Source organism: Prionailurus bengalensis, chromosome B3 (assembly GCF_016509475.1).
Source record: "Prionailurus bengalensis isolate Pbe53 chromosome B3, Fcat_Pben_1.1_paternal_pri, whole genome shotgun sequence".
In the NCBI taxonomy this organism is placed as follows: domain Eukaryota; kingdom Metazoa; phylum Chordata; class Mammalia; order Carnivora; family Felidae; genus Prionailurus; species Prionailurus bengalensis.
In genome coordinates, this window is record NC_057355.1 from 39,481,215 (window position 1) to 39,505,495 (window position 24,281).

General features: G+C 52.8%; 1 protein-coding gene across 4 annotated transcripts in view; it reads left to right on the forward strand.

Moving 5' to 3' along the window:
• The window catches only part of MEGF11 (multiple EGF like domains 11), a 359,712-nt gene that overhangs the window by 323,295 nt on the left and 12,136 nt on the right, over window positions 1–24,281 (forward strand). Inside the window, exons 11-23 of one of the 4 annotated variants that reach the window (XR_006293259.1) lie at window positions 1,600–1,720; window positions 2,702–2,865; window positions 3,932–4,034; window positions 9,244–9,390; window positions 9,739–9,873; window positions 14,879–15,007; window positions 16,025–16,153; window positions 16,654–16,782; window positions 17,353–17,481; window positions 18,981–19,217; window positions 20,803–20,921; window positions 22,802–22,868; window positions 23,485–23,572. Coding sequence is in view for 3 of the 4 variants with exons in the window: in XM_043555118.1 (XP_043411053.1) it covers window positions 1,600–1,720; window positions 2,702–2,865; window positions 3,932–4,034; window positions 9,244–9,390; window positions 9,739–9,873; window positions 14,879–15,007; window positions 16,025–16,153; window positions 16,654–16,782; window positions 17,353–17,481; window positions 18,981–19,217; window positions 20,803–20,921; window positions 22,802–22,868; window positions 23,471–23,572 (1,711 nt within the window). In the remaining variant the exon portion in view is untranslated. Of the gene's footprint in view, window positions 1–1,599; window positions 1,721–2,701; window positions 2,866–3,931; window positions 4,035–9,243; window positions 9,391–9,738; window positions 9,874–14,878; window positions 15,008–16,024; window positions 16,154–16,653; window positions 16,783–17,352; window positions 17,482–18,980; window positions 19,218–20,802; window positions 20,922–22,801; window positions 22,869–23,470; window positions 23,573–24,281 lie in introns of all 4 variants that reach the window. The other 3 variants (XM_043555118.1, XM_043555120.1, XM_043555119.1) reach the window with 3 other exon arrangements.

Sequence of the window (24,281 nt, forward strand, 5' to 3'; positions counted from 1 at the left end):
TCTCCGGCACATTGAATGCTCTCACCCCTCAAGGCCTGTGAAGTCCCCATTCCTGGTCGCCCCCTGCCCTGAACCCTTCACTGGAATGAATAGCCCACCCATGGAGGCCTGGTATAGTGGACGCTGTAGTGTGCCCCTCAGATTCAGCTTTCGGGTCTGAGGCACCCCTTCTTCCCCAGCTTCAGGAAACAGTGGCTCCCGACTGCGTCCCTCTCCAGAAACTGCCCTCAGTCAGAGGGTGCCGATTCCTATGAAATCATGCCTCCTTCCCCGGAGCAGTGGATGTCCAATGCTGGGGGGGGGGGGGGGGGGGATGTAAAGGCTCTCCCTCCCCTTCCCCTGCTTGGATATCTCTAAGGTCCATCCCAGCTCCAGAGCTGTCTGGCAGATCAGCAGAGATCATTGTTGACTGCAACTCAGGGCCGTTTCTCCCCTACCCAGTCCTGCTTCCCTTACTCCTCATGGGGACCCTTCTCAAGAGCTCACTAATTTCCATCTCGGAGGATGCTTTCTGGGGAAGCCAGTTTAGGATGCCTGGTAACAGAATGGTTAGGCAGCCAGCCCTGGTTCAAGTAGAGATCAGCTGTTGTTAGTACCATGGCTGGGGCAGAGTTACCTAACTTCTCCGTATGATTGCTGTATCTATAAAACAGGAATGACGCTGAGGCAATAAATAGTCTCCTGCGAGTCTTGTGAGGATCAAATGAGAGGATGTATGCATGTGCCTGATACTGAGAAAGCACTCAGTAAACATTAACTATTACTGTCTACATTTAACTTCTCTGAGGTTGAGGTAAATGGAGATTAGAGTACTATTATCTGTGTCATGGGGTTCTTGGCGAGACTCAACTAATATTGAAAGGCAAAGGGTTACATTCTGTCCTGCTGTGACCTCATACAGACTCAGGGGTCAAGTTCCATGGGGGCTTTCCCCATCTGGAGCTGTAGTCTGGAAGCCTGACCCCTCCCCCAACCAGTGACAATCCCTGTTACCTATCACTGCTGTAACAAATTACCACACATTTAGTGGCTTAAGACAACACAGATTTATTATCTTACAGTCCTGTAGGTCAGGTGTGGGTCTCATTGGATTAAAGTCAAGGTCTGCAGGCTGTGTTCCTTTTTGGAGGTTCTAGGGGAGAATCTGATTCCTGCTCATTCAGGAAAGTTGGTAGAATTCAGTTCCTAGGGTTGTAGGACTCAGGTCCCCATTTTCTTGCTGGCTCTAAAATGAGGGTTGATCCTGTCTTCCGGAGGCCAGTGCATTCCTTGGCTGTGTTCCCTTTCTTCCAACCAGGTGACAGGCAGGTGGGGGAGTTCCTATGGCATAGCTCTCTGATCTTCTTTAGTCATCTTCCACTTTTAAGGACTCATGTGATTAGTTGGGTCCACCTGCATAATCTAGAATATTCTCCTTACCTCAAGGTCCTTAATCACATCTGCAAAGTCCCCTTTACCAGGTAAAGTAACATTCACAGATTCCAGGGATTAGAACATGAACATCTTTTATGGGGGCAAGAGGGGAGGGCATTATTCTCCCTACCACAGCCAACCAGCACAGGACAACTCTGATCCAGAATTCACCTCCTCGTCTTCCAGGGAGAGGTCTGTGCAGTTCCATGTGCCACGGGGACCTACGGCCCCAACTGCTCGTCCGTCTGTACCTGTAACAACGGTGGTACCTGCTCCCCCGTGGATGGCTCCTGCACCTGCAAGGAAGGTGATGTGCCTTCTTTTCCAGTCCCACCCTCCTCAGATGTGCACACTGCCCGAGTGGGCTGCCAAGCTGAGGAGTCTGGGCTGTTCCTGCCCCATCCACCCACATGCAGAGTCAGGGAGTTTATTTGTCAGGTTCCAGCCAAGGAAACCCATGCCAGGGACTTCAATAGCAGGAATGTAATAGAGGGGATTAGTTACAGTGGTGTTACAATCGCTGGGGTAGCATACAAAGGAAGGCAGGCTGACCAGAGATGAGAAGCTGAGAGAGGAGTTTCCACCACTCCTGGAGGGGAAGGACAGATGGAGGAAGTGGAATTCTAGAGCCTGGGAGTGAGGGCCACTGGGTGGGAGCTGGCACGTGGATAGAGGGGTTGCGTGACAGTGCTGGAGCACGGTGGAGACCCAGCCATCATCAGAGGCCCTGCCTGCAGCAGAGAAAGGGGACAAGGTACGTGACGTCTCTCCTGCTCCCTTACTGCGGTCTGTGGGCCAGGTCACCCACTGTGAAGCCCATCTGGGAGCCAGCCGAGGGAGAACCTGGGGTATGTGGCAGCAGGGATCAGCCCCCTGTGACACAGATCAGAGCAGGGAGGGGGAAAAATGGATCTGAGAGCCAGCAGACCAGTGACCAGCCTCAGAATGGGAAACCAGCTTGTCCTGGAAAAAAAGGGCCCTAAAATAAGCTGCCGGATTCCACCCTGGGCAGAAAATAGCCCTCCCCATCTCAGCCGGTTCCCTGTCCCAGGGGGGATCAAGCACTTACAGCACGGGCAGTGAGAACTGGGAGGCGGGAGACCTGGGTTCTCCCCCCAGCTCTCCTAATAGCCGTGCTGTGTTTCTGAGTAGACTCCAGGTGGAATGTGTCTTCTCACCCAGCAATCAGAGAAACAAAGGGTTAGGTGGCAGGGGCCCGGCTGAGACAGGGGGCAGAAGGCCGTGCTGGGCCCAGATGGAGCGGTGACAGCCCTGTCCCTCCCCGCAGGGTGGCAAGGCCTGGACTGCACCCTGCCGTGTCCCAGCGGGACGTGGGGCCTGGACTGCAATGAGAGCTGTACATGTGCCAACGGGGCAGCCTGCAGCCCCGCCGATGGCTCCTGCTCCTGTGCCCCCGGCTGGCTCGGAGACACCTGCGAACTGCCCTGCCCGGTGAGCGCCCGGGGCCGGGAAGGACCGGGTGTGCCCAGCAGCCCCTCTCACCCTTTCCCTGCGGTCGTTCTGTCCACGGAGGTGTGCAGACAAGAGCCCTGGACTAGGTGGTGGGACACGTGGGTTCAGGGCTCAGCCCTAGTTCTAACCTCTGTGGCCACTTTCCTGCTTTGGGACCTCAGCCCTTTCCTCTAGAAAATGGCAGATCTTTGGCAGATGGAGTGCCGTGGCATCACTTCCCCCTTGCTGTGCTTGGTTAACATTATTAATTGTCTCTGGCACATTTCCCTGAGCCCATGCGCAGCCTCAGGATCCTTCATAACCCACTGCTACAGGACAGCCATTACTAACCCCTCGGGGTTGCTGTTCCTCAATAATTTTATGATCAGGGTATGGGAGGACAAAACCAAACACTCTTCAGCAATAACCACCCAGACTTAATCACTGGATCTTAGTCGAAGATACGAATAAGTTAAACCAACCACCATGTGATATTGTCGAATGAGGCCTACAGTCCTGGGTTCAGATGCTGACTTCGCCACATCCTAACTATGTGACCTCGAACACGTTACTTCGCCTTTCTGACCCTATTTCCCATCTTTCACTTGTGAATGTAATGGAACCATCCCAAAGGTATGCTGTGAGGATTGAGAGAAATGAGTGATAGAAGGCTCTTGACACCTAATGAACATGCAACAAAAGTCGGTTGGTACCTTCTTGCCTAGGAATAAATAATAGATCAGTCATTCTTCACATGGGATCGATGCATTGTGATCTGCAAAGCGCATTCTCATTTACAAATTTGTGTTAATGATCATTAACTACATCCTTTCGAGCTTGACCATCGAGAACCCCACATTTCTGTGAATGCAGCCAAAGAATGATTTGGAGTGACCTCGTGGCCATGTCGATCACCAGTTATAAAAAGGGCTCCCACTGCGCCCCGGCCACAGTCTCTTTGCATCCCCATGGGCAGTGGCTCAGTTTTGTCATCAAAATCCAACAGAAGTGTATGAACCTCTGGGAGTCTAGGTCTGGTCATTTCTCCCTCCCCTTCTCTCCACAGGATGGCACATTTGGGCTAAACTGCAGTGAGCGTTGTGACTGCAGCCATGCGGACGGCTGCGATCCTGTCACAGGCCACTGCTGCTGCCTGGCCGGATGGACAGGTAACTGCCCCCTGCCTCACCACCACCCAAGGCCTGTGAAACTAGGTCTTTGGGGTTCTACTTCTCTTGACGGTTCTTTTTCACTTCTTCTTGCTCCTTACATATGCACCTTTTCCTTATCTCCTCTGGGCCCCACTTCTCCATTCCATACAATTCAAGCAGACAAATTATTGAACATCTATTATGTGCAGGCTTCATTCTGAAGGTCAGGAACATACCAGTAAGAAATCAGACAAAGGTTGAACACATGGTGGGTGTAGGTGCTGAATCTGTATTCACAGAGGATATGGTAGGGAGGGGGACGGGGACCTTCCGCTTAGCTCCGGCTCATATTCCTGGTCCAAAATGTATCCTTCAGTCTGCTTCCCAGACACAGAGCAAATCCATCCCATTGCCATGATCCTGGTCCTCCAGGCACCATCTCCCAGCTGGCCCTGCCTTGGCCTTCTACTTGCTCTCTCTGGGCCACCCCTCTTGCCCAGCTGCATCCGTTATGCATATGGTGGCCCAAGTGAACTTCTTAAAACACAGCTGCATTCATACTAGCCCCTGCTCAAGAGTCCTCAGTGGCTTCGCCTGGCGCTTACATAAAATCCAAATTCCTTACAGTGGCCCAGGGTCCGTACGATCTGGCCCCCGCCCACCTCCGCCACCTCCCTTTTGCCTCCCCCCCCCCTCCCGTCTACTACCCTGGAGCATTTGGACCGACCACTCTCCTGACTCCAAGCCTTTGTACGCGCCTTCTTTCTGCCTGGGTCACTCTTTCCTTTTCTCTTCACCTGGTAACGGCCTTCCCCTTACAACAGGCCAAGACTACATCAGAGCCCCTTTTATTAATTCTCATAATATCCCACACTCTTCTTTTTGCCGTATTTGGCTCACTCGACACTGAACCTGTATCAGAGTATTTATTATTCAGCTCCCCAGCTAGACCATCAGCTCCCTGGAGGCAGGGCCTTGTTCATCACTGTATCCACCGCTTGCCACCCACTGAGAGACAGAGGCCATGTTGGTCAGGAACACAGACCTGGAGCCAGACTGCCTGGGTTTGTGACCTTGGGCAAGTCCTTTAACCTCTCGGGGTCCTGAATTCTCCATCTATGAAATGCAGATAATTCTAATCCTCCCGGTTGCAGGGTCATTTTGAAGTTTAAATGAGTGAATACTTGAAAGTGCTAAATGTGCATGGCACTGTGCTCAATAAACGTAACGCATGAATATAGGAAGTGCTTCATCATGCTGTGCTGCGGGAATGAAGTCGGTCCCAAGGTGGTGGACAGAGGAAGAAAGGCAGGCGTTGCTGGCAGTGTAGGCCTTCAGATAATAATTCATACCAGGTTGCTGACCAGCAGAAAGCCAAGGACATCGCTTCCTCTGCAGCATCTCTGACCTGGCTCCTCTGCCCTGCCCCTTGGTACGGAGTGAGACTCCACCCTAGTTACTGGCACCCCAGATGCCTAGCTGGAGCCAAGTGGAAATCCACTTTAATTTTTCATTGCCTTGATTTCAAGCGAGCTGGTAAGATTTTAATGATATCTAGTGCTTAAAAATTCTGTCTTTGATGGACAACTTTTCAGCAAGGCCTCTGCTGTTCTAAAGCTAATTTCTCCAAATGCGGCCCTGAAGTCATTTCAAAGGAGTGATTGATGTCCTGAGGTTTGTCATGGAAAAGGGGACCGAGGAAGGATAAGGAGGGGGATGGGGTGTAGGTCCCGGACACGCACTCAGTGAACCCTCCCCACCCACACCTGCCCCAAGAAGTCTCTCCCTGACTTCCCAGCTCCTGGCTCATTGCTCATGCTTGGACTCAATACCGGTTTTGCTCTGCCCTAAGTATGTGCATGTCTTCCCCCTGCCTGCATAAGCCCGACTCTTTTGGCAAGTGCCATCACATCTAGTTCCCCTTGGCCTGTACCTAGTCGGTGTTTATTAAATGCTTATTGAAGTAAGTTGAAAGAAGGTGGGCTATAACCATATATGGGTTTTCCCCTTGAAGCGAAGGAGACCTTCAAGATGATCTACTACTGTAACCTCTCAGATTACAGATGAGGAGAGGGAGTTGTCCAAGGTCTCAGAACGTTAGTGCCAATAGGATGGGGACACAGGATTGCATTGTAAGAAGGAATCATCTATTCATTCAATTAGCATTTATTGACTCAAGCAATCACCATAGTCCTTACTTGGCAACTACCATGTACCCAGCACTGTGTCAGGCCTAGCAATAAACAGCAAAATTCAATAAAGCAGTAGTTCCTGCATACCTGTTATGTACCTGACACTGTGCTGGGCACGGGAGAAGCAAAGATAACCAAGATGGCATCCTGTCCATTAGGAGCACCAAATAAGGAGGGTCAGAAGTGTCAATAAGCCATGCTCCCTTCACATTGCTGCCAGGGGAGACGAGCCTTATGTACGAAACATTCAAATAATAGGCAGGGACAAAGCTGTAGGCCACTGACTTTCAAAGAGATGCTTGAATCCCTGGGTAGACATCTAGGAAGGCTTCCTGCAGAAGGACCCTAAGCAGACCTTGAAGGGTGCGGGCTGCTGAGTCGCTGCTGGCCTCGTGGCATGAATTTGAGGTCACAGTACATGAATTGTTTGCCTGGCTTTACCCATCAGTATAGATGAAGAGGGGGGTCCCGAAAAATACAGCAGGGAAGGACCTCTAAGGGAGATTATTATCCCTATTCAACTACTGGGAACACAAGGCCTAGATAGCATAACTGATGAAGCTGTGCATTTTCAGACGCTGTAACTGGAGACCCTCCCACCAGGCCAAGGATCTGCTCCTTTGGCCCTCCAATAGAACTGGGGCACTCCACACAGGGGCAAACCCTGGGCCCTTCTCCCCACTCAGATCCCAGCGTCTCGAGCTCCAGAGAGTTCTTAGGACCTAGAAAAACCTCCAACAGGGGCCCCACTCCCACAGAACCAGGCTGTGATATCAAAGTTGCCAGATCCTGAAACCCAGTGGGCCCTTGCTGACACCTGCCGTCCGCATAATCACCTTGCACTGAGAGCCACCTCAGGCCCCAAGAAGGAGGACCCCTTCTTGACATGAAAACATGTTGAGGATCCCACACATGAGAGTAGCTGTACTTTTAATATCCATTGACTGGGAGAACGCACAATAGCCACAAGCTGCCACGGATTCAAGGGTGCTTTTGTGTTTATTAATCACAGCAGTATCCGCATACGGTTTCAGGAAAGAGCAGTGTTATGTGTGACCCGTGTGCCTTGGTCAGCCTACAAAAAGCCCTTGAGGCACCGATGGGATCAGAGGCCGCCGTCGGGCAGCAGAGCTCTGCCTTAGTCCCGGTGGGCCTCCCGGGAACAGCAGAGTCCCTCGGCCCACAGTCTGATCCTGGGTTTCCAACAGAAGATTCCTTGGAGCAGGTCACAGGTTTCGTGTGCCTCGAGAAGGGGAAACTTGAAGCAGTAGCCAAAGCTTTGAACAGCTTCGTGGCCCTGCCTTCCCCAGGCTCCCCTTCAGTCGGTCAATCCGTGGGGTTGGTCCAGGGTCAGCCTCTTGAGCCCTTGAAACCGCACCGGGAGAGGCCTCCATCAAGGGGTGGAGTGTGCTGGCCAGATTCCCCCGCACCATGAAGAGGCCTCATTTCCAGGAGAGCAGCATCGGAAACCCTTGCCCTGCTGGCAAATTGAGATGTCACAGGGAGGGGGGTGAAGGAGGGAGTGAATGCACTGGACTAGACAGGCACTGGAGGGTGAATAAGGCCTGTCATATCCCCTCACTCTCCGCTCTCTCTGGCTGTTCAGTCCTCCCTCCCTCCCTCCCTCCCCTTCCCATGGGCACAGGGGGGCCTCTGCAATTCCAGCCTGCCTCCAAATTGGTCCCACTGCTCTCCTCGTGCTAGGGCTGGCTCTCGTCACTGGGCCTGAGAGTCTTCCTCCCTCTCTCTTTCTCTTTCTCGCAACCCCCGTCCCTAGAACAAGGCAGACATGATCTTTAAGCTAATTCTGTTCTTCTCTGAGCCTCTGATACTCACCATCCAAAGCCACGCCAGTTTCCCGGGGCCCACACCCATCTGTTCACCTAATGCATGTCAGACTGGAAGTCTTTCTGCCTGAGAGGAAACCCCACCTCTCAGCTGGGGCCTCGGGCCTTTTAAAATTCATTCTTAGCCTTTGGGCTGCCATCATCTCAGTAACTTATTTGCTCTGTCTGCACTCAAGAAGACCAGGTAGGCCTTCCTCCTCTTTCTTTTTTTTTTTTTTTTAATTTTTTTTTTTTAACGTTTATTTATTTTTGAGACAGAGAGAGATAGAGCATGAACGGGGGAGGGTCAGAGAGAGAGAGGGAGACACAGAATCTGAAACAGGCTCCAGGCTCTGAGCTGTCAGCACAGAGCCCGACGCAGGGCTCGAACCCACGAACTGTGAGATTGTGACCTGAGCTGAGGTCGGACGCTTAGCCGACTGAGCCACCCAGGCACCCCTCCTCCTCTTTCTTAATAAAATACATCATAGCGTAGAGAAAACATCGGAGTGTGTCACATATAGTAAAACCTCATTTTGCAAAGTGTTGGTTTTTATTACAAACATGTGTGCACATATGTTATAAAATCCACTTTGCACCGAGGGCTATGGTCAAATGGATCTGAAAAGACCCCACCCACTGTCTGAGCCCTCACCCTAGGGCTGGTTGTCTGGGACCCAAAGGACCAGTGGCTCCTGGGCCGACATGGCCACTAGGCAGGGAGCTCACTCGTGGCTCGTGCAGCCCTGCCCCGTAACAGCATTCACCTGCCCCAGAGTTGGTTTCTCTCAAGCCTAACCTTGGATACCAGCTAAGATGTCAAAGATGAGGGTGGTCCTTCATGACCTGGTCCCTTCTTGGTCCCATAATCCCATCTCTTGCCATACCTCGTTTTGCACTTTATGGTCCAGCCACGTTATGCTGTGTTTTCTTTCAAGGCACGATTCTCTCTCCTGCCTCCTATGCTTTGCACAGAGGGTTTCCTTTACCTGGTAAATCCCTCCTTGGCCATTAGGACTTAGTTTGGGCATCTCCTCTTCCTGGATGCCCTCCCTAGACCAGCCAAGTCTAGATAGGAGTTTTCCTCTGCACTCCCAGATACACTGTGCTCACCTCCACCCCTTTATTCTGCATGGCGCCCCTTCCCATCATCCTTCCTTCTGCCTTCACTCCTCTTACCACTGACCTGAGTCTGCCTCTGGCCCACAGGCATCCGCTGTGACAGCATGTGTCCACCTGGTCGCTGGGGCCCCAACTGCTCCGTCTCCTGCAGCTGTGAGAACGGTGGCTCCTGCTCCCCAGAGGACGGGAGCTGCCAGTGTGCCCCTGGCTTCCGAGGACCCTTGTGCCAGAGAAGTAAGATGGCTCACCCTCTCCACCCCTTCCCTGTTGGAACTAGTCCTGGCCTGAGAGGGGCTAGGGTCTCAGAGTCAGCCCCCATCAAACCTCTCCCTCTAGTCCCCTCTCTCCCTGCACTGGCTTTTCTGTCCCTAAGTTCAGGGCCCAGCCTGGCTCCTCAGTGGCAACAGGACCAGACCACAGCTCCTCTCTGCAGAAGGGGGTGGGCCCTCGAAGGTGTGGGGTGGAGACAGCTCTCCGCATACCCCTGAGGAGCCTCTCTGCATCCCTGTGTGGAACCGGCCAGGTAGCCAAGCCGACTGGGGCCCCTGAGGCTGCTGACCATCCTCTCCCCTTCATCCCCAGTCTGCCCACCTGGCTTCTATGGCCATGGCTGCGCCCAGCCATGTCCCCTCTGCGTGCACAGCAGTGGTCCCTGCCACCACATCAGTGGCATCTGTGAGTGCCTCCCTGGATTCTCCGGAGCCCTCTGCAACCAAGGTAGTGTCTCCAGGGGAAGGTATGGGCCAGGGAGGCGAGGCATCTTGGGAGAGAAGGGGCTGGAAGGAGGGGTTTGGGGCTTCTCATCATGCTCTGTGGAGGCAGCTCCCTGCATCTTCAGGGCGCAGGCCCACCTTTGTGAGAACTGGTCACCGCCAGGCATGAGACAAAGCCATTGCGCAGTTAAAAGGAACAGGCTCAGAGAGGTTAAATGACTACTCCATGGTCTCACCACTAGAAAGTGGCAGAGCTGAGAAACAAATTCTGACTCCAAAGCTGAGGAAAAATGAAATAAGTGTAGATGAGTTCTGCATAAGAAGCGTCCCCGAATGGCTTCTGCTGAGTGCCAAGTGGTAAAGGCAGAGGATGCTGTGGGAACTCAGAGGAGACAGTTCTGGCATGGGCTGGAGATGGCAGCTTCCCAGCCCTGCTCCCCCCACACTCAGGCCAACGTCACTGATCCCTCACCGCAGTTTCCCATCTCCACAGCAGCATCCTTCACAAGGCCAACTCCAGCCAGCCTCCGCCACTCAACAGGACTTGAAAAGGGAGATAATAAAGCTTATTTGCATTGGCGTGCTGCTAAACTGGCTCTCTGTGGGGGGAAAGCCTCGCTTTGTAACATTTGCAAGCAAGTTCTGCGACCTCAGTGTCTCCGCCGTGGTTGATGCCACAGTCCCAGTGGCTCAACACGGTCACAAAATTCTTGAGTATTTAGCAACCAGCGCGAAAGTGGAAGGGGGCTCTGGCACTCCGCTGCCTACTGCCATCCCTGGCTCGGTTAGGCCAGTGCTCGGTGTGGATTTGGGGGACAGCAGCATGCTGTGCAGGTCTTCAGCTGGGTCTTAGCCTAAGAGGCAGAGAAGGAAGAAAGGTGTTGCGGGTAGAGCAAGCAGCTTGGGTGTGGACATGGGACTGTCTGGCATTAAGGGGTAGCTAAAGAACATGGGGGCCAGGGATGGCAGAGGGGGGACTGGGAAAGTGTGATCTGAGGCCTTCAGGACAGCTTTGAACACAGGGGTGCAGAATTTGTACTCTGACCCATAGAAGCAAAGAGATCTCAGACTAAGGTAAACTTAGAGCTTAAAGCAACTTCAAGGTCATCTGCTCGAGAATCTCATCTGGCCTCTGCTTAGATGCTTCCACTGAGAGCTCACTACCTCCCAGGGGAACAGATTCTTTTGATGAATAATCACCACTGAGCTGGGCTGGTTTTGTAAGGCTATGGGCTGTTAATATGTATGAGTGGAAAGTTCATTCCATGATGCTTTGAGGTCACGAGAAGTTTGGGCCCCAGGGAAGCATATGTGACAGTTTCATTTGCTTGCAGCCCTCCTAGGACAGTTTAATCATAACCCGACGCGTCGAGGTTTACTTATTAAACATCGGAGACCCAACCGTCAATACAGATAGGCTGGGTCTAAATTAGGACCTAAACAGCCCGCGGAGTAACTCTCAGATCCTGCGATGTCTGATTTATCGCCCGCTGGCCTAATGAGTATTTTCCACATATAGATCTAATAGAGTTTGCTATTAATGGCAACTGCCCTGGTTAAGTCTCAAACCTTGTAAAAAATTGAACTGACACTTTCTAATGACCGGCTTTCCAGCGAGTTACAAATTACAGACACTGCTTATGCAGAATCATTAAACATAGATTAAATATAACCAGATGTTTTCTTTTCACCAGCCCCCTTCTCCACCGCCCCTCTTCTTGCCTCACTCTTGATTCAGCTAAGAAGTCGACCAATTAATGTATTAGACTGATCGCATTAGCGGCTCTGTGGGTGAATTTGTCAGCCTGGAGCGTGTGAGAAAGACTTCAAAGATAAGACTGTCTTGTTAGAGAAGCCTAGAGCCGGTTTGGGGGGTATGGGAGGTGGAGCAGCTCACCCCCTTCCCCATACAGGGCCAGGACTGGGGAAACGGGCTCCCCAAATCAAGCACCTCCCAGAGGCGGGGAAGAAGCAGGAACCTGAGCTGCAGGTGGCGAGGTGCAAGCCATCCGCCCTGGAAGGAGCTAAGGTTTCGGCCAGGGGAAGCGCAGGGCCCCAGATCAGCCCCATAGCTGCGAACTACGGCCTGAGCCCAGTGAATGAGGGTCACTAGCCCCATTTCTGAGATGAGGAAACAGAGACTTAGAGGGGTCACGCAGTCTGTCCAAAAGTGCTCACCGAGTAAGTGGCAGACCTTTCTAGCTGTGTGACCTTGGGCAAATTACTTGACCTCAGTCCCTCAGTTTCCTCATCTGTAGAGTTGATAATAGGGAGTAGTAATGAAAATATCTAATATTGAAAGTATTACAAGGTTGACCGAACTAGTATTTGTGAAGCACTTCGAATGGTGTCTCGTGCATATAAGTGCCTAGAACTGTTTGCTGGATACATAAATAAAGACCCAAACCCAAGGCTTTACATTGGAGACCCTGGTGCACCATGCCGCCTTGATTATTTGTCCCAACCACTGGTCATGTCCAGGAAAGGCATGAGGTGGACACAGATCCCAAGCTCCAGCTGCCCACAATCTGGTTGGGGAAGGGCTTGAAGGTGAGGCAGTGTGGCATAAAGGAGAGGGTGCCAGCCCAAGGCGTGAGAGACCTGGGTCCTGGGTAAGTCGCTTCTCTTTAAGAATCAACACTTTCCCATGATCCTCTGAGTGACTTAGCTGAGGGCCTCGGACATTCAAGGGATTCCTCCCCCATAACAGGAATGCACGGAAGCCTTCTTGGAGGATTGTGGGGATGGCTACAACTGGGCTCTAAGGGGAGAAGGTTGCACCTGGAAGAGCTCAAAGGGAGAAGAGTCACTGGTCCCAGCAGAACCCACTGGAAGGTCACTGCTCCTGAGGCCTATTTTGGCCATGTTGGAATATTCTCTGAATGTTTCCTACACATCAGACACTGCGCTGAGCACTCAGACGCAATAAAGAACAGGAGAACCACATTCCCTGACCTCACAAAGCCTATAGTCTAGAGGGGGAAATTTGGAGCTCAGCCTTCCCCAGAAGAACTTGGGAGTTGAGGGGCAGCCAGTTTATTTCCACACATTCAACTACCCTGCCTGGTTTTTCCAGGTGTTGTGGAAGACAAAGACATGGGTAGAACTCAGGCCTGGCCTGAAATAGACTCAGAAGTTACAGTAACAGAAGACCGGGAAGAAGAAACTAACCGAGGGTCTGGAAGTTCAAACAAGGATATAGCACCCCAAAACCAGAGAAGATGGGTGAATCGGGATTTAGTTCAGCTATAAGTGACATAAAAAGCCAAAATAACTGACTTGAAAATGACAAACATTATTTCCGGAAGAGAGAAAGAAAGGGAAAAGGAAAACGAACGAACAAGAAAGAAACTATCCAGAAGTAAACCATTGGAGAATGGTAGGGTAGCTTACAAAGTTGTCAGGGACCAGTGACCTTCTGTCTTGTTGTTCAGCCATCCTCAGTACATGGCTTCCACCTCTGATGAAAGCTAGCTGCTTAAACTCAGCCACCTTATCCACAGTTCTTATCCATAATCCACATTATCCTTCAACAAGGATGAGGAATGGGCAACTAGAGACATGCATTTCCACTTACCATTGGCCAGAATGTAGTCACATGGCCATACCCAGCAGTGCAGAAGCCTAAGAAATGAAGTCTTTGTGGCCATAAGCCCAGCTAAAACTTCAGATTCTACTTCTAAGGAAGAAGACAATGAATTATTGAAAGATTAACAGTCTACTACAGAGAGATCATAGGGAAGGTAGCATTTAAAATGAGTCTTATAGGGGCATCTGGGTGGATCAGTCTGTTAAGCATCCAACTCTTGATATTGGCTCAGGCCATGATCTCACAATTGTGAGCTTGGGATTCTCTCTCTCCCTCTCTCTCTCCCTCTTCCCTGCTTGTGCTCGCTCTTGGTCTCGCTCTTTCTCTCTCTCAAACAAAGTTTAAGAACAAAATGAGTCTTACAGGCAGGGTAGGATTTCCACAGCTGGACATGAGGGTCAGGGAAACTCTAGAAGGGAACAGCTGGAGTGAAGGCATGTGGTGTATTTAGAAAGTGTTGTGTGGGCCAGTGGCTTATGTGTCTGGGAGAGACAGGTGGTCAAGGGTAACCCAGGTGAGGTAGCTATATTTTATTCTGGGGAAGTGGGGAGCCACTGAGGATGTTTGAGCAGGGCACAGGAGTGCCATGAAGAAGAGAGCTCTGCTTTAAAGAGCTCAAGTTGTAGGAAGCAGGTGGAGAATGAACTGCAGGGGAAATGAAAGATAGGTGCTCAATTAACACTCAGACTTAGTTCTATCAGAGCTTACAGCCTGGTTGAGGACACCAGCCCTTCCTTTAGGGACCAAGGAGTGACTCCTCCAGGAGAGGTGAGAATCACAACCCTACAAGTGACTCAAGGTGGAAATAACCACAGGAGCTCAGTGGAAGAGAGCTCCTTGTGGACTCAGGAGGGTTGTCCTGAGGCTGAGCTAAGGCTTGAAGAACAGGTGGGATTTGGAGAGACAGAGGAAACAGGTGGGCAGAGACAGTCCTCCAACAGTCTAACTGCAGGCCGACCCGCCACCCTGCACTCGCCCCTCTGCTTCCAGCTACAAACATCGTCCACCCTCGTGGCTGTGGGATAGTGATGCCGGCAAGAATGTGGTAATGGAAAGCAAAAGGCCGCGGAGCCGTGTAGACTGAGGGCAGAGGCCAGATTCCCAGCCTCACCGCTTCCATCTGTGAGGCCCAAGTCAAGGGCCTCTCCCTAGCCCTCTGGGCCTCAGTCTGGGCCTCTTTCGAAGGGGATCAGTAATAGAGCCTCCAGAAGAATGTAGCTGTGAGCACAAGAGGGGAACTCATTTCTGCGCACATGGAGAAGGGTGATGGGGCTGTGGAGGTGGGCAGTTCCCACCCAGATCTGTGAGCCCAGGGCCACAATGGCAATGGCCTGGGAACATCTAAGGGTGCAGCAGCTGCGGGTGGTGGTCTGAGGAGTGCAGGTGGGAGGGCAGGAGCCAGGCTGTCCTGTGCCCACAGTGTGTGCTGGAGGGCGCTTTGGACAGGATTGCGCCCAGCTCTGCTCCTGTGCCAACAACGGGACCTGCAGCCCCATCGATGGCTCCTGCCAGTGTTTCCCTGGATGGATTGGCAAGGACTGCTCACAGGGTAAGCAGCTGCCTCCTGGGAATGCCCCCCCCCCAACCGGAAGTCTGGCCCCCTAACCCACCCCTTCCTTGCCCAGAACCTTTGTGTCCCTGGTGCCTCCACCAAAATCTCCTTCTGTGGACAGGAATGTCCACCTGAGTCCCATTTAGCTCCATAGCTAACATGATGAGTCATTAGGATTGATCACTGGCATTATTAACTGTTGGTAATAGAGGTACTGACATTGTTGGGAGTACCATTGATACCAAGACTGAGAATTAATGCTCCGTGGGCACCTGAGCAAGGAGTAGCCCCTACGTTTGGTTGGGGAGGAGAAGGGGGCAGGGACTGGCTTGCTGGGGTTTGGGAGTGGGGAAGTGACGCGAGTCCAGGGCAGTCACCTCAGAGGGGTGAGGGGTCCCCTGAGTGACCCATGTGAATGATGTCCTGGGCACATAAGCCTGGACAAGGAATTGTAGAAGCTGTTCTTGTAAGGTGTACCCCAATCCGATATGGAAGTAACAGGGACCACACCAGGGTGAAGGCCTAACCTCTAGCCCCGCGGAGCTCCTGGTGCAATGGGTGAGATGTGGCCAGTACCCTGAGGGAGGTCCCAGTTGGATGGCCTGGCCTGAGGGAGTTTCCATTCTGGTGGAGGAGACACAGTACCGTCCTCGGGGAGCTCATCAGCCAAAAGAGGGGAGTCCCCACCCTGGGAAAGTCCCCGTCGTCACGGGAATGTTAAGTGTTCATGCTGTAAACTGCAGTGTTTAGTTCACACACCCCCACATGCTCCAAATCACAGCCGGTCCCCCGAGAAAGGAAGTTCAGGAGCCCTCGGAGCTGGGCAAGTGGGCAGAGGATCCTGGGTGAGTGGGTCAGGAGGTGAGTGGAGGAATTCCGGGAACAGCGTGTCAGGAAAGCCAGGAAATTCCACCCGGGTGTATCCTGGCATCTTGGCTGACGTGCAGTCCCCCTTCCTCTCCCTCCGATTCTGTCTGCCTCTGTCTCACCCTCTGCGTCCCACCCATCCCCCAGCTTGCCCACCAGGGTTCTGGGGCCCCGCCTGCTTCCACACGTGTAGCTGCCACAACGGGGGACGCTGTAGCGCCGAGGATGGGGCCTGCCACTGCACCCCTGGCTGGACTGGACTCTTCTGCACTCAGCGTAAGTCCTGCCTCCTGGCCTCCCAGCTATTGGGGATCCCGTGCTGCGGCCTGCTGGCTGCCTTGAGCATCGTCCGGGCCTGTGGAGGGAGGGAGGAGGGAGGCCCCCGGGGCCGGAGCTGTCCCCTACCCCACCCCAGGATTGCGAAGCCTGGATGGATTCAGGGGGTTGATGAGCCCCAAGTCCTGGAAAGTCAGGGCTGTAAGGTACCCAGGCAATCACCAAGACCCGACCCTCTGGACAGTAGGGCCCAGAGAGGGAGGAAGAGCCTGTGGCTACACAGCAAGGAGACCCTAGCCTGGTCTCAGGTTCCAACACACCTTTGTCTAAAGAACTCCTCACTCTCACCCCTACCCCTTCATGAAGCCTGGAGTCCAGAGTGTAGGGACAGCTGAGGTGCAGGGTTTCACAGGTCCCCACCCTGTGCTCAGAGAGAGGCAGCAGATGACAGCTTTGGTCCCAGCTGCATCTCCGTAGTTGTCCCCACCCTGTTTCTCCAGGCTGCCCCGCAGCGTTTTACGGGAAGGACTGTGGGCGTGTGTGCCAGTGTCAGAATGGCGCCAGCTGTGACCACATCAGCGGCAAGTGCACCTGCCGCACGGGCTTCACCGGGCGACACTGCGAGCAGAGTAAGCCGTCCCAACCCCTGACCCTGAGTGTTGGTGCCAGGCATCAGCCTCTTGCAGGGGAAGCCCCCCTGCCACCGCCCCTCAAAGTCCACTCATTGAGGGCTCTGCACCTCGTGTTCCCTGGACTTTTGGAGCAACTCCCAAGAAAAAAGGCTGAAGGTCATGCCTACATCGATGTGCCTGTAGAGCTTCTTCCTCCAGGAGCTGGGGGAGGAATGGAAGATGCTAAGGGCAGATCACAGAGGCCTGAGGGGGGACTGAGGGAATACAGGGAGACAGTCGTTTAATTCTTTGAAGCCTCCATGGCACCCAGCTCAGGGCCTGGCCTGTGAAAGATGCTGCATAAATGTGTCAGGTGAGGAGGAAGTAGGAGTGGGTGTCCCCCCACACTCAGGGCTAAGGTGCTCTGTCCACCGCTGAAGTGCTCCCACGGTCCAACCACAGTGGGAGATACAGGGAAATAGGTTTCACTCTGAGTTGGAACTGGCTAATCATAGCTGGCCACATATAGGATGGGAAGAGCGAGCGAGGATGTGTCTATCCGTCCCATTTCTTCTTCGTGCTACACAGGATGTGCCCCAGGAACCTTTGGCTACGGGTGTCAGCAGCTATGTGAGTGCATGAACAACGCCACCTGTGACCACGTCACTGGCACCTGTTATTGCAGCTCTGGATTCAAAGGAATACGGTGTGACCAAGGTAACAGGTGGCAGAGTCCCTAGGCAGGGGGCTCTGGAAGGGCCCCATGGAGACAGGATCGAAGGAGAGTCCAATGGAACAACTGGATTTTAGAAGGACAGTTTGTGATTTCGGTTTGTGCACTTTTGGAAGGAGAGCAGGAGTGGGGTGGGTGGCAGAGGCTCCAGGTACCGGGTACTGGAGGCAGATGGAGCAGGAACCTCTCAGTCATGGCTTCCCCATCCTTGGCCAGTTTGCTATGAGCCATACAAGGGTAAGCGCAAGCTAGTCCTCTGGAAAGGCCACCAGACAATCGAAGATATGCCAAATTCTGGTTCTGCCATTACCGGCTAGGTAGGCTGGACAGGTCATTTTATTTTACCGGGCTTATTTTTCCACATGCAAAGTAGGAAGGGTAGATTAATCCATCTTCCAACACAACACGAAGTTCTGTTGAGGGCCAAGGAGTCCAAAGGCGCTCAACCTTGGCTCCAGCTCTATAGTCAGAGGACACCCCGTAGTAATTATGAGGACCAGGTTGAGATGATAGTAGAGAACTCAGCACAGTGCCTGGCACATAAGCAAGCACTCAATAAATGATTTTGTATACATGAAAACCCCTCGTGAATTGGTGCAAATAAGGGATTACACTGTTGTTTGTGCGAGATGGGGAATGATAATGGGCTCTTAGTTATCCACCTAACAGAAAGGGGCCCAAAAGACATTTCTATTGCATTCTGATGATCACAGAGAATGATAATGCAGCACATTTCCCCGAGGATGTTGACTAGCTCCGTTCACCCAGTTGCTGATAGCCAAGGAAAGGTCTAGCCTCTGCTGGGCGGCAGGATGCCCCCACCATGGGCTTGGCAGCAGTGTGAAGAGTTGGCCCATTCGTGTATCATCAAGAGGGATGCTGTGGGCAGTCATCGGGCACAATGGCACGCTTTCTTGCCAGTCTGTCCTATGGTGCTCACAGTTCCCTGGGGAGGGTGAGATTATTGTCCCCATGTTACAAATGAACAAACTGAGGACTCAGAGTCACAAAGCTGGTAAGCAGGGAGATGCACTGAGTGCAATTCTTCCGAACTCCGGAGAAACCAGACTTTACCAGTTACTGGTTATATGATCTTGGGCAAGTTATCTAACCTTACCGTGAGTCAGTTTCTTCATCTGTGAAAGGGAAATAATTAAATAGTCCTTACTCATATGGCTGCTGGGAAGATAAAATGAGTTAGTATCTGTAACCCATTTTTCGAAGAAAGTACTCAGTACACATTTGTTGTTATTTTATTTGCCATCCGTGATCACATTTGTTCTTGGTCATGACCCTGGAAGTCCATCTGCTGTAGACAGTTGAAGAACACAGGCGCGGTGAGGGACAGGATCACACAGGGATTGAAGAATAGGGCTGAAGACCAGAACCCAGGTCTCCTAACATTAGAGGAGTCTAGGCCCTGGGCCAAGATCTGAAGAGCAAGCAGGCCTCCCCCAGACTCGTGTCCTCCCTCCCTTCACAGCTGCCCTCATGATGGAGGAGCTGAATCCCTACACCAAGATCAGCCCGGCGCTGGGTGCAGAGCGGCACTCGGTGGGTGCTGTCACAGGCATTGTCCTCCTGTTGTTCCTCATTGTGGTGCTGTTGGGCCTGTTCGCCTGGCGCCGGCGGCGACAGAAAGAGAAAGGCCGTGACCTGGCTCCCCGTGTCTCCTACACACCTGCCATGAGGATGACCAGCACGGACTACTCACTCTCAGGTAAAGACTATGCCCCCAGCCTCACCTCTCCTGCCCCTCCCCACACATACACACACACCCCCGAGTCACATGGTATCCTTGGGGACACCCAGGTTGATTGTTGGAGGTGGGTGGTCGTGCTTGCAGGATCTCCTGAAGGCGATGGATGGTCAGATGCTCCTGGAGACAATGAGTGTGGGGAGCAGGAACCTACTTAGGAAAAGTAGATGGGGTTTTATGGGAATGTCACTTCCTGGGTGCCCAGCTTGAAGCAGCTATGATTAGGAACCTCCTTCCATTTCCCCAGAGCTTCCCATCTTTCTCACCAGGCTTTGGCCACAGGAACACCCATACTAAACAGAAACTTTCCTAAACTCTCCAAGGGAACCCCTCTCCAGCCCAGTGCCTGAGCTGCCTCAAGAAACTGGCCTGGGGCTGTGTCCGAGCCCTGTTCCATTTTTGCTTCCTTGGTGAAGGCCTCAGAGCAACCCTCCCTCCCAGTTCCCAGAGTTAGGAGCGCCCTGTTAATCCAGTGGAAGGGGATGGTGCCTGGCTCAGGGTAGGGGGAGAGTCTGAAAGTTTGGGCAATGGCTCAGTAGGTCCACAAATGTGGTAGTATCCCCAGGGGGTATTCTATCTAGAGTCTGAATGGGGTGGAGGTGGGGCTATTGGGCCAGATCCTTCCCATCTCCTGAACCCTGGACTGCTGCCTTAAAATGAGGCTTTTGGCTTCGTATTTACTTAAAGAGTTGAGGTCAAAATGCTTTGACATTGCCCACAGCCCTGGGCCACAGGAGGCGGGGCCTGTCTAGGTAAACACAAGGATGACTGCTCCCTCCAGCTGGCTCCCAACTTATGGCTGACCTGCAGCCGCTTGCATCTCGGATTTAGAAAACCAAGATCACCTCACCCCTTTCCTGCTAAGGGCTGCCTACCACATGCCCACTCAATGCTAGGTGCTGCAGGGTAGACAGGGGTGGCCCAGGTGCAGACCCTGCCTTCAGGGAGCTCCTGGCCTGCACGCCTCCCTGAGTTTCAGCCAAAGCAAATATCCCCTGATGAAATCCCAAGCCCACAGCGATGATTTGGGGATTTTCTTCTATGACTATAATGAGTAAGTTTGGCTGGTTTTCCCACACCACTCCACTGGAGTTCCCCAACACCGTGGAGGGGTGCTGGAATCCACAAGCGGGCGGGGCTGGGGCTAAGAAGAGAGGGGTTCTCTTTATGGCCTCACTCCTGGGATGTAACACTGGAGGGAAGCGGGGGGGGGGGGGGTGGTCAGCACAGCGCTATGTAGCAACTGAGGGACATATGAAGCTGTGCGAGCCAGCACTCCTCATCCATGCTCTAGCTGCTGGGGCCACCCTCCACACTGGCGAGCCTGACCTGCATCCTACAGGGAGGGACACCATGAAGGAAGAGGCAAATCAGGCCCTACAGATTTCTGTGGGGGGAGTGGATGCCAGAAAGCTTGGGGGATGGGGGACTTAGCAGTCTCTCTTTGCAGAGCACTCTCAAAGCTGCCCAGCCCAAGTGTTAGTATTGGGGTGTTCTGACGCCAAGGGCAGGAGTATGATGGTATGGCACCTTGTTCTCTTCCCAGATTTGTCTCAAAGTAGCAGCCATGCCCAGTGCTTTTCCAATTCCAGCTACCACGCACTGGCGTGCGGGGGGCCTGCCACCAGCCAGGCCAGCACTCTGGACAGGAACAGCCCCACCAAGGTACCGGGCCCCTGACTCCCCAGACCCCACCCACTATCCTCCCAATGAGCCCTCACCTCTGTCCAAGGAAGGAACTGCACCCCACCTGGAGGGTCCATGTGGAACCAACTGCCAGTACATCAAACACAGCCCTGTGATCCATGGGACATGTAAACACTCTGTGAAGCATAGGACAGGAAGCCAGCAGGTTACACAGAACCAAGTGCCACGTAACCAGCAGACATCACATGAAACCAACCTACAGCAGCAATCGGATATGTACCCGCACACCTGTGTGTAATGAACAGGTACCAACCCATGTGATCACCATGTAATCACATGTAGCCTCCTTGTCACTTTTGCCATGTAAGACATGTAATCAAAACACTACATGCTACCCCACCTACCACCGATCACTACAGTCCATTTCCAGCACTATGCATACAACCAGCACCTTAGAGAGTAATCACTATTACTCAGGTACCCCTCACGTCCTAATATCTGGCATACATGTTACAACTACATACCCACAACCATTTGTTTTGCAATCAGAACCAACGCAAGGGACATGAAACCCAAACATCAGCCATAGCCAGTGTTCCCACTGACAGTGAGACCCACAGGCGTTCAAGGGCAGGTGTGCACCACCCTCGACAGGGCCCTCCCATCACAGCTCCCAGCATAACCCTGGCTAATGGCAAGACCTCCTCTTACAATCACAGGGCCTTGGGTAAGGATGTCTCAGCACCCATGTGTAGGGAGTCCCCCTGGTGTGCCAGGACCCATACTGGGCAGAGCGGGAGGTTCAGAAATGAAAAGGCTCATGCTGCACTCCTCCTGACACCCACCTAAGCATGTGCATGCGTGTGCACACACAACTACACATGTATACATACAGTAGGACCATTAGGAGGGCAATCCCAGGCCTCCTGGCTTCCTGCATCATCTTTCCTGTGCGAGGAACACAGACAGAAGCAGTTTTCATAGTCTAAGCCTCTGCCCTAGAGCTCTGGGAATCCTTTCTCCCAGTCTGGCCCACAGAAAATGTCCACCAGTCCTCAGACCTGGTAGAACACAGCTTGAACCCCTTAAAAATAACACACAGTTCAACCCCAGCAGCAACCACTGTCAAACCAGCACCAAGGCTACTTTCTTCCACAGGCTCTCAGCCTCAGTTTTCCTATGAAATGGGAGTGCTGTATGCAGGGTACCTTGAGGCCCATAAGCAAAGTCTGTAGCCATCAACCCCACGGCTTTGGCCCTTTCTTCCCCTCCTCAGCTCAGACTCTCATTCCCAGCTTCAGCTTTAGGCTTAACTGAGGAGCTGGAAGCTGAGGGCAAGGAATCTGGATTTCTTAGTACAAAGTCCTTGATTAACTAGAGCCACATCAAGGCTACAGCAGATTAGAGGCAAAAATGATGCCAAAGCTGAGGCTTTCCCTTGCTCATACAAAAGGAAGACTCACACACGGCCAGGTAGCAGAGGTGACAGTGATGTTGCAATCTCAGCACCTCTCTTTGTACTGAAAATGGCCTCGTGTTGCAGCTAAGACACTGGAGAGCCTGTTCTACAGCTCAGCCCCACCTACCTGACCTGCTTCCCCTGTCAGAGCCAGCTAGGCTCCGCCCCGTTCTTGGCTCTGTGTTCACCCTGCCCTACTTTGTCCTAAGGGCCACAAACCCTACAATTTCAGCCAGACAGCTTAGAAGGGGGCAGGTTCTGCTCCCACTGGTCTCGGCCATGCCATGCTACATGTAGCTCTTCCTTTCCCTCAACGATCTAAGACATAGGTGGGTCAGGATCGTCACAGGGTTGGGTGCACAAGGCTGGGCAAAGTGAAGGCTGGGAAGGGGCACCTTGGGAGCAAAGGGATTAACTTGCTCTCCTACTCTCCAAACAGCTCAGTAACAAGTCCCTTGACAGAGAAACAGCAGGCTGGACCCCATACAGCTTTGTGAACGTGTTAGGTCAGTAGTGCTTTGAGTCTGGTCTCCTGCCATCATGTCCCACCTGTTCTCCTCCTTCCACATGGAAAGGGGCCCTGTCCTAACTCCAAGGGAGGTTAAATGAATCCTGAGCATGGGTTCCCCATGGAGAAGTGGTACAGGGAGGAAACCCAAGCCTTGGTTTCAGCTCTTATAAGCAAAGGAAGCCCAGGATGCCCTTTATATCAGGGGAGAGGGTGGCTATGACCCAGGGACCACAAGGGAGACAGCTAGAGCCTGGATGTGGGACTTCCAGATGCAGGCAAAAGATGCACTCGCCATCTGAGAAAGGGACCCTTCCCTGAGCCAGGCCCTGCCAAAGTACTTCTTTTCAAGGACTGCTTCCTCTGCCCTGATGTCCTGGTAGGCACCAATTCCTGTAGGGGGGGTGGGGGTGAGGGAGGAAAGGTCTTTGGCCTCAACTCTAGCAGATCCCCCTGGCCCTAGCCCCTTTGGCTACTACCCATAGGGGCCCTAATTCCTTCTAACCTGCCCCACCCTGACCCTCACCCCCTCCATACTCCCCACCCTGCCATTCCAGGGCCCTGGGAATAATGGCTCCTCCCTGTCATTCCTCTCACTAGACTCCCATTTCCAGATCAGTGCCCTGGAGGCCAGGTACCCGCCCGAGGACTTCTACATTGAACTTAGACACCTCAGCCGCCCCGCTGAGCCACACTCACCAGGTTAGACCCCCTGCCCTACCCCGCATTCCTGCCCCAGACTTACCTGCCATGGTCCCAGATCTTTCCCTGTTGAGCCCTCTTCCCAACATGGTTAGTCTACAAACCCAAAACCCTATCTAAAGGAAGCCTGCCTGGATCCATCCCCCATCACCCCTTCTGTTCCCATCATGGTCACTGAATATAGACAAACTGTGGTATTAGGTGAAGGGGACACATCATAATTATATTCCCTATAGACCACAGATTACAGTCCCACACCATTGAGAACTTGAGGATGGAGCACCTCTGGGGTTCTCTGGGTCCTGTGGGTGTGGATGACAGAGAGTTGGCTCTCTGGTCTAAAAGCCCACTGTCCTACAGAGAGAGACCCCAGACCCACCAGTGGCTCAGGCCAAGCTCTCCGAGATCATAGGGTAGGGTTGTCGAGCAGGGATCTGGAGAGGTTGGGCAAGGAGGTGTCAACCGACATCCTCTCTGCTGTGTATTAGACTCAAAGCTGGTGGCTGGGGCAAGATGAAAAAAGGAGACTGGCAAAGTCAGTCCTGCTATGGGAGAAGGTGGGTAGGAGTTGCAGAAGTAGGTGCCATAGGAGTAAGCACAATGAATCAGCAGAGAATGTAGCCTCCCTGCAAAGTGGCCCCTCAAGGGCAGGGCCTTAGCATACTGGACAACCCTCAGGCTCTAGCTGGTTTCTAGAGCTCAAGGAAAT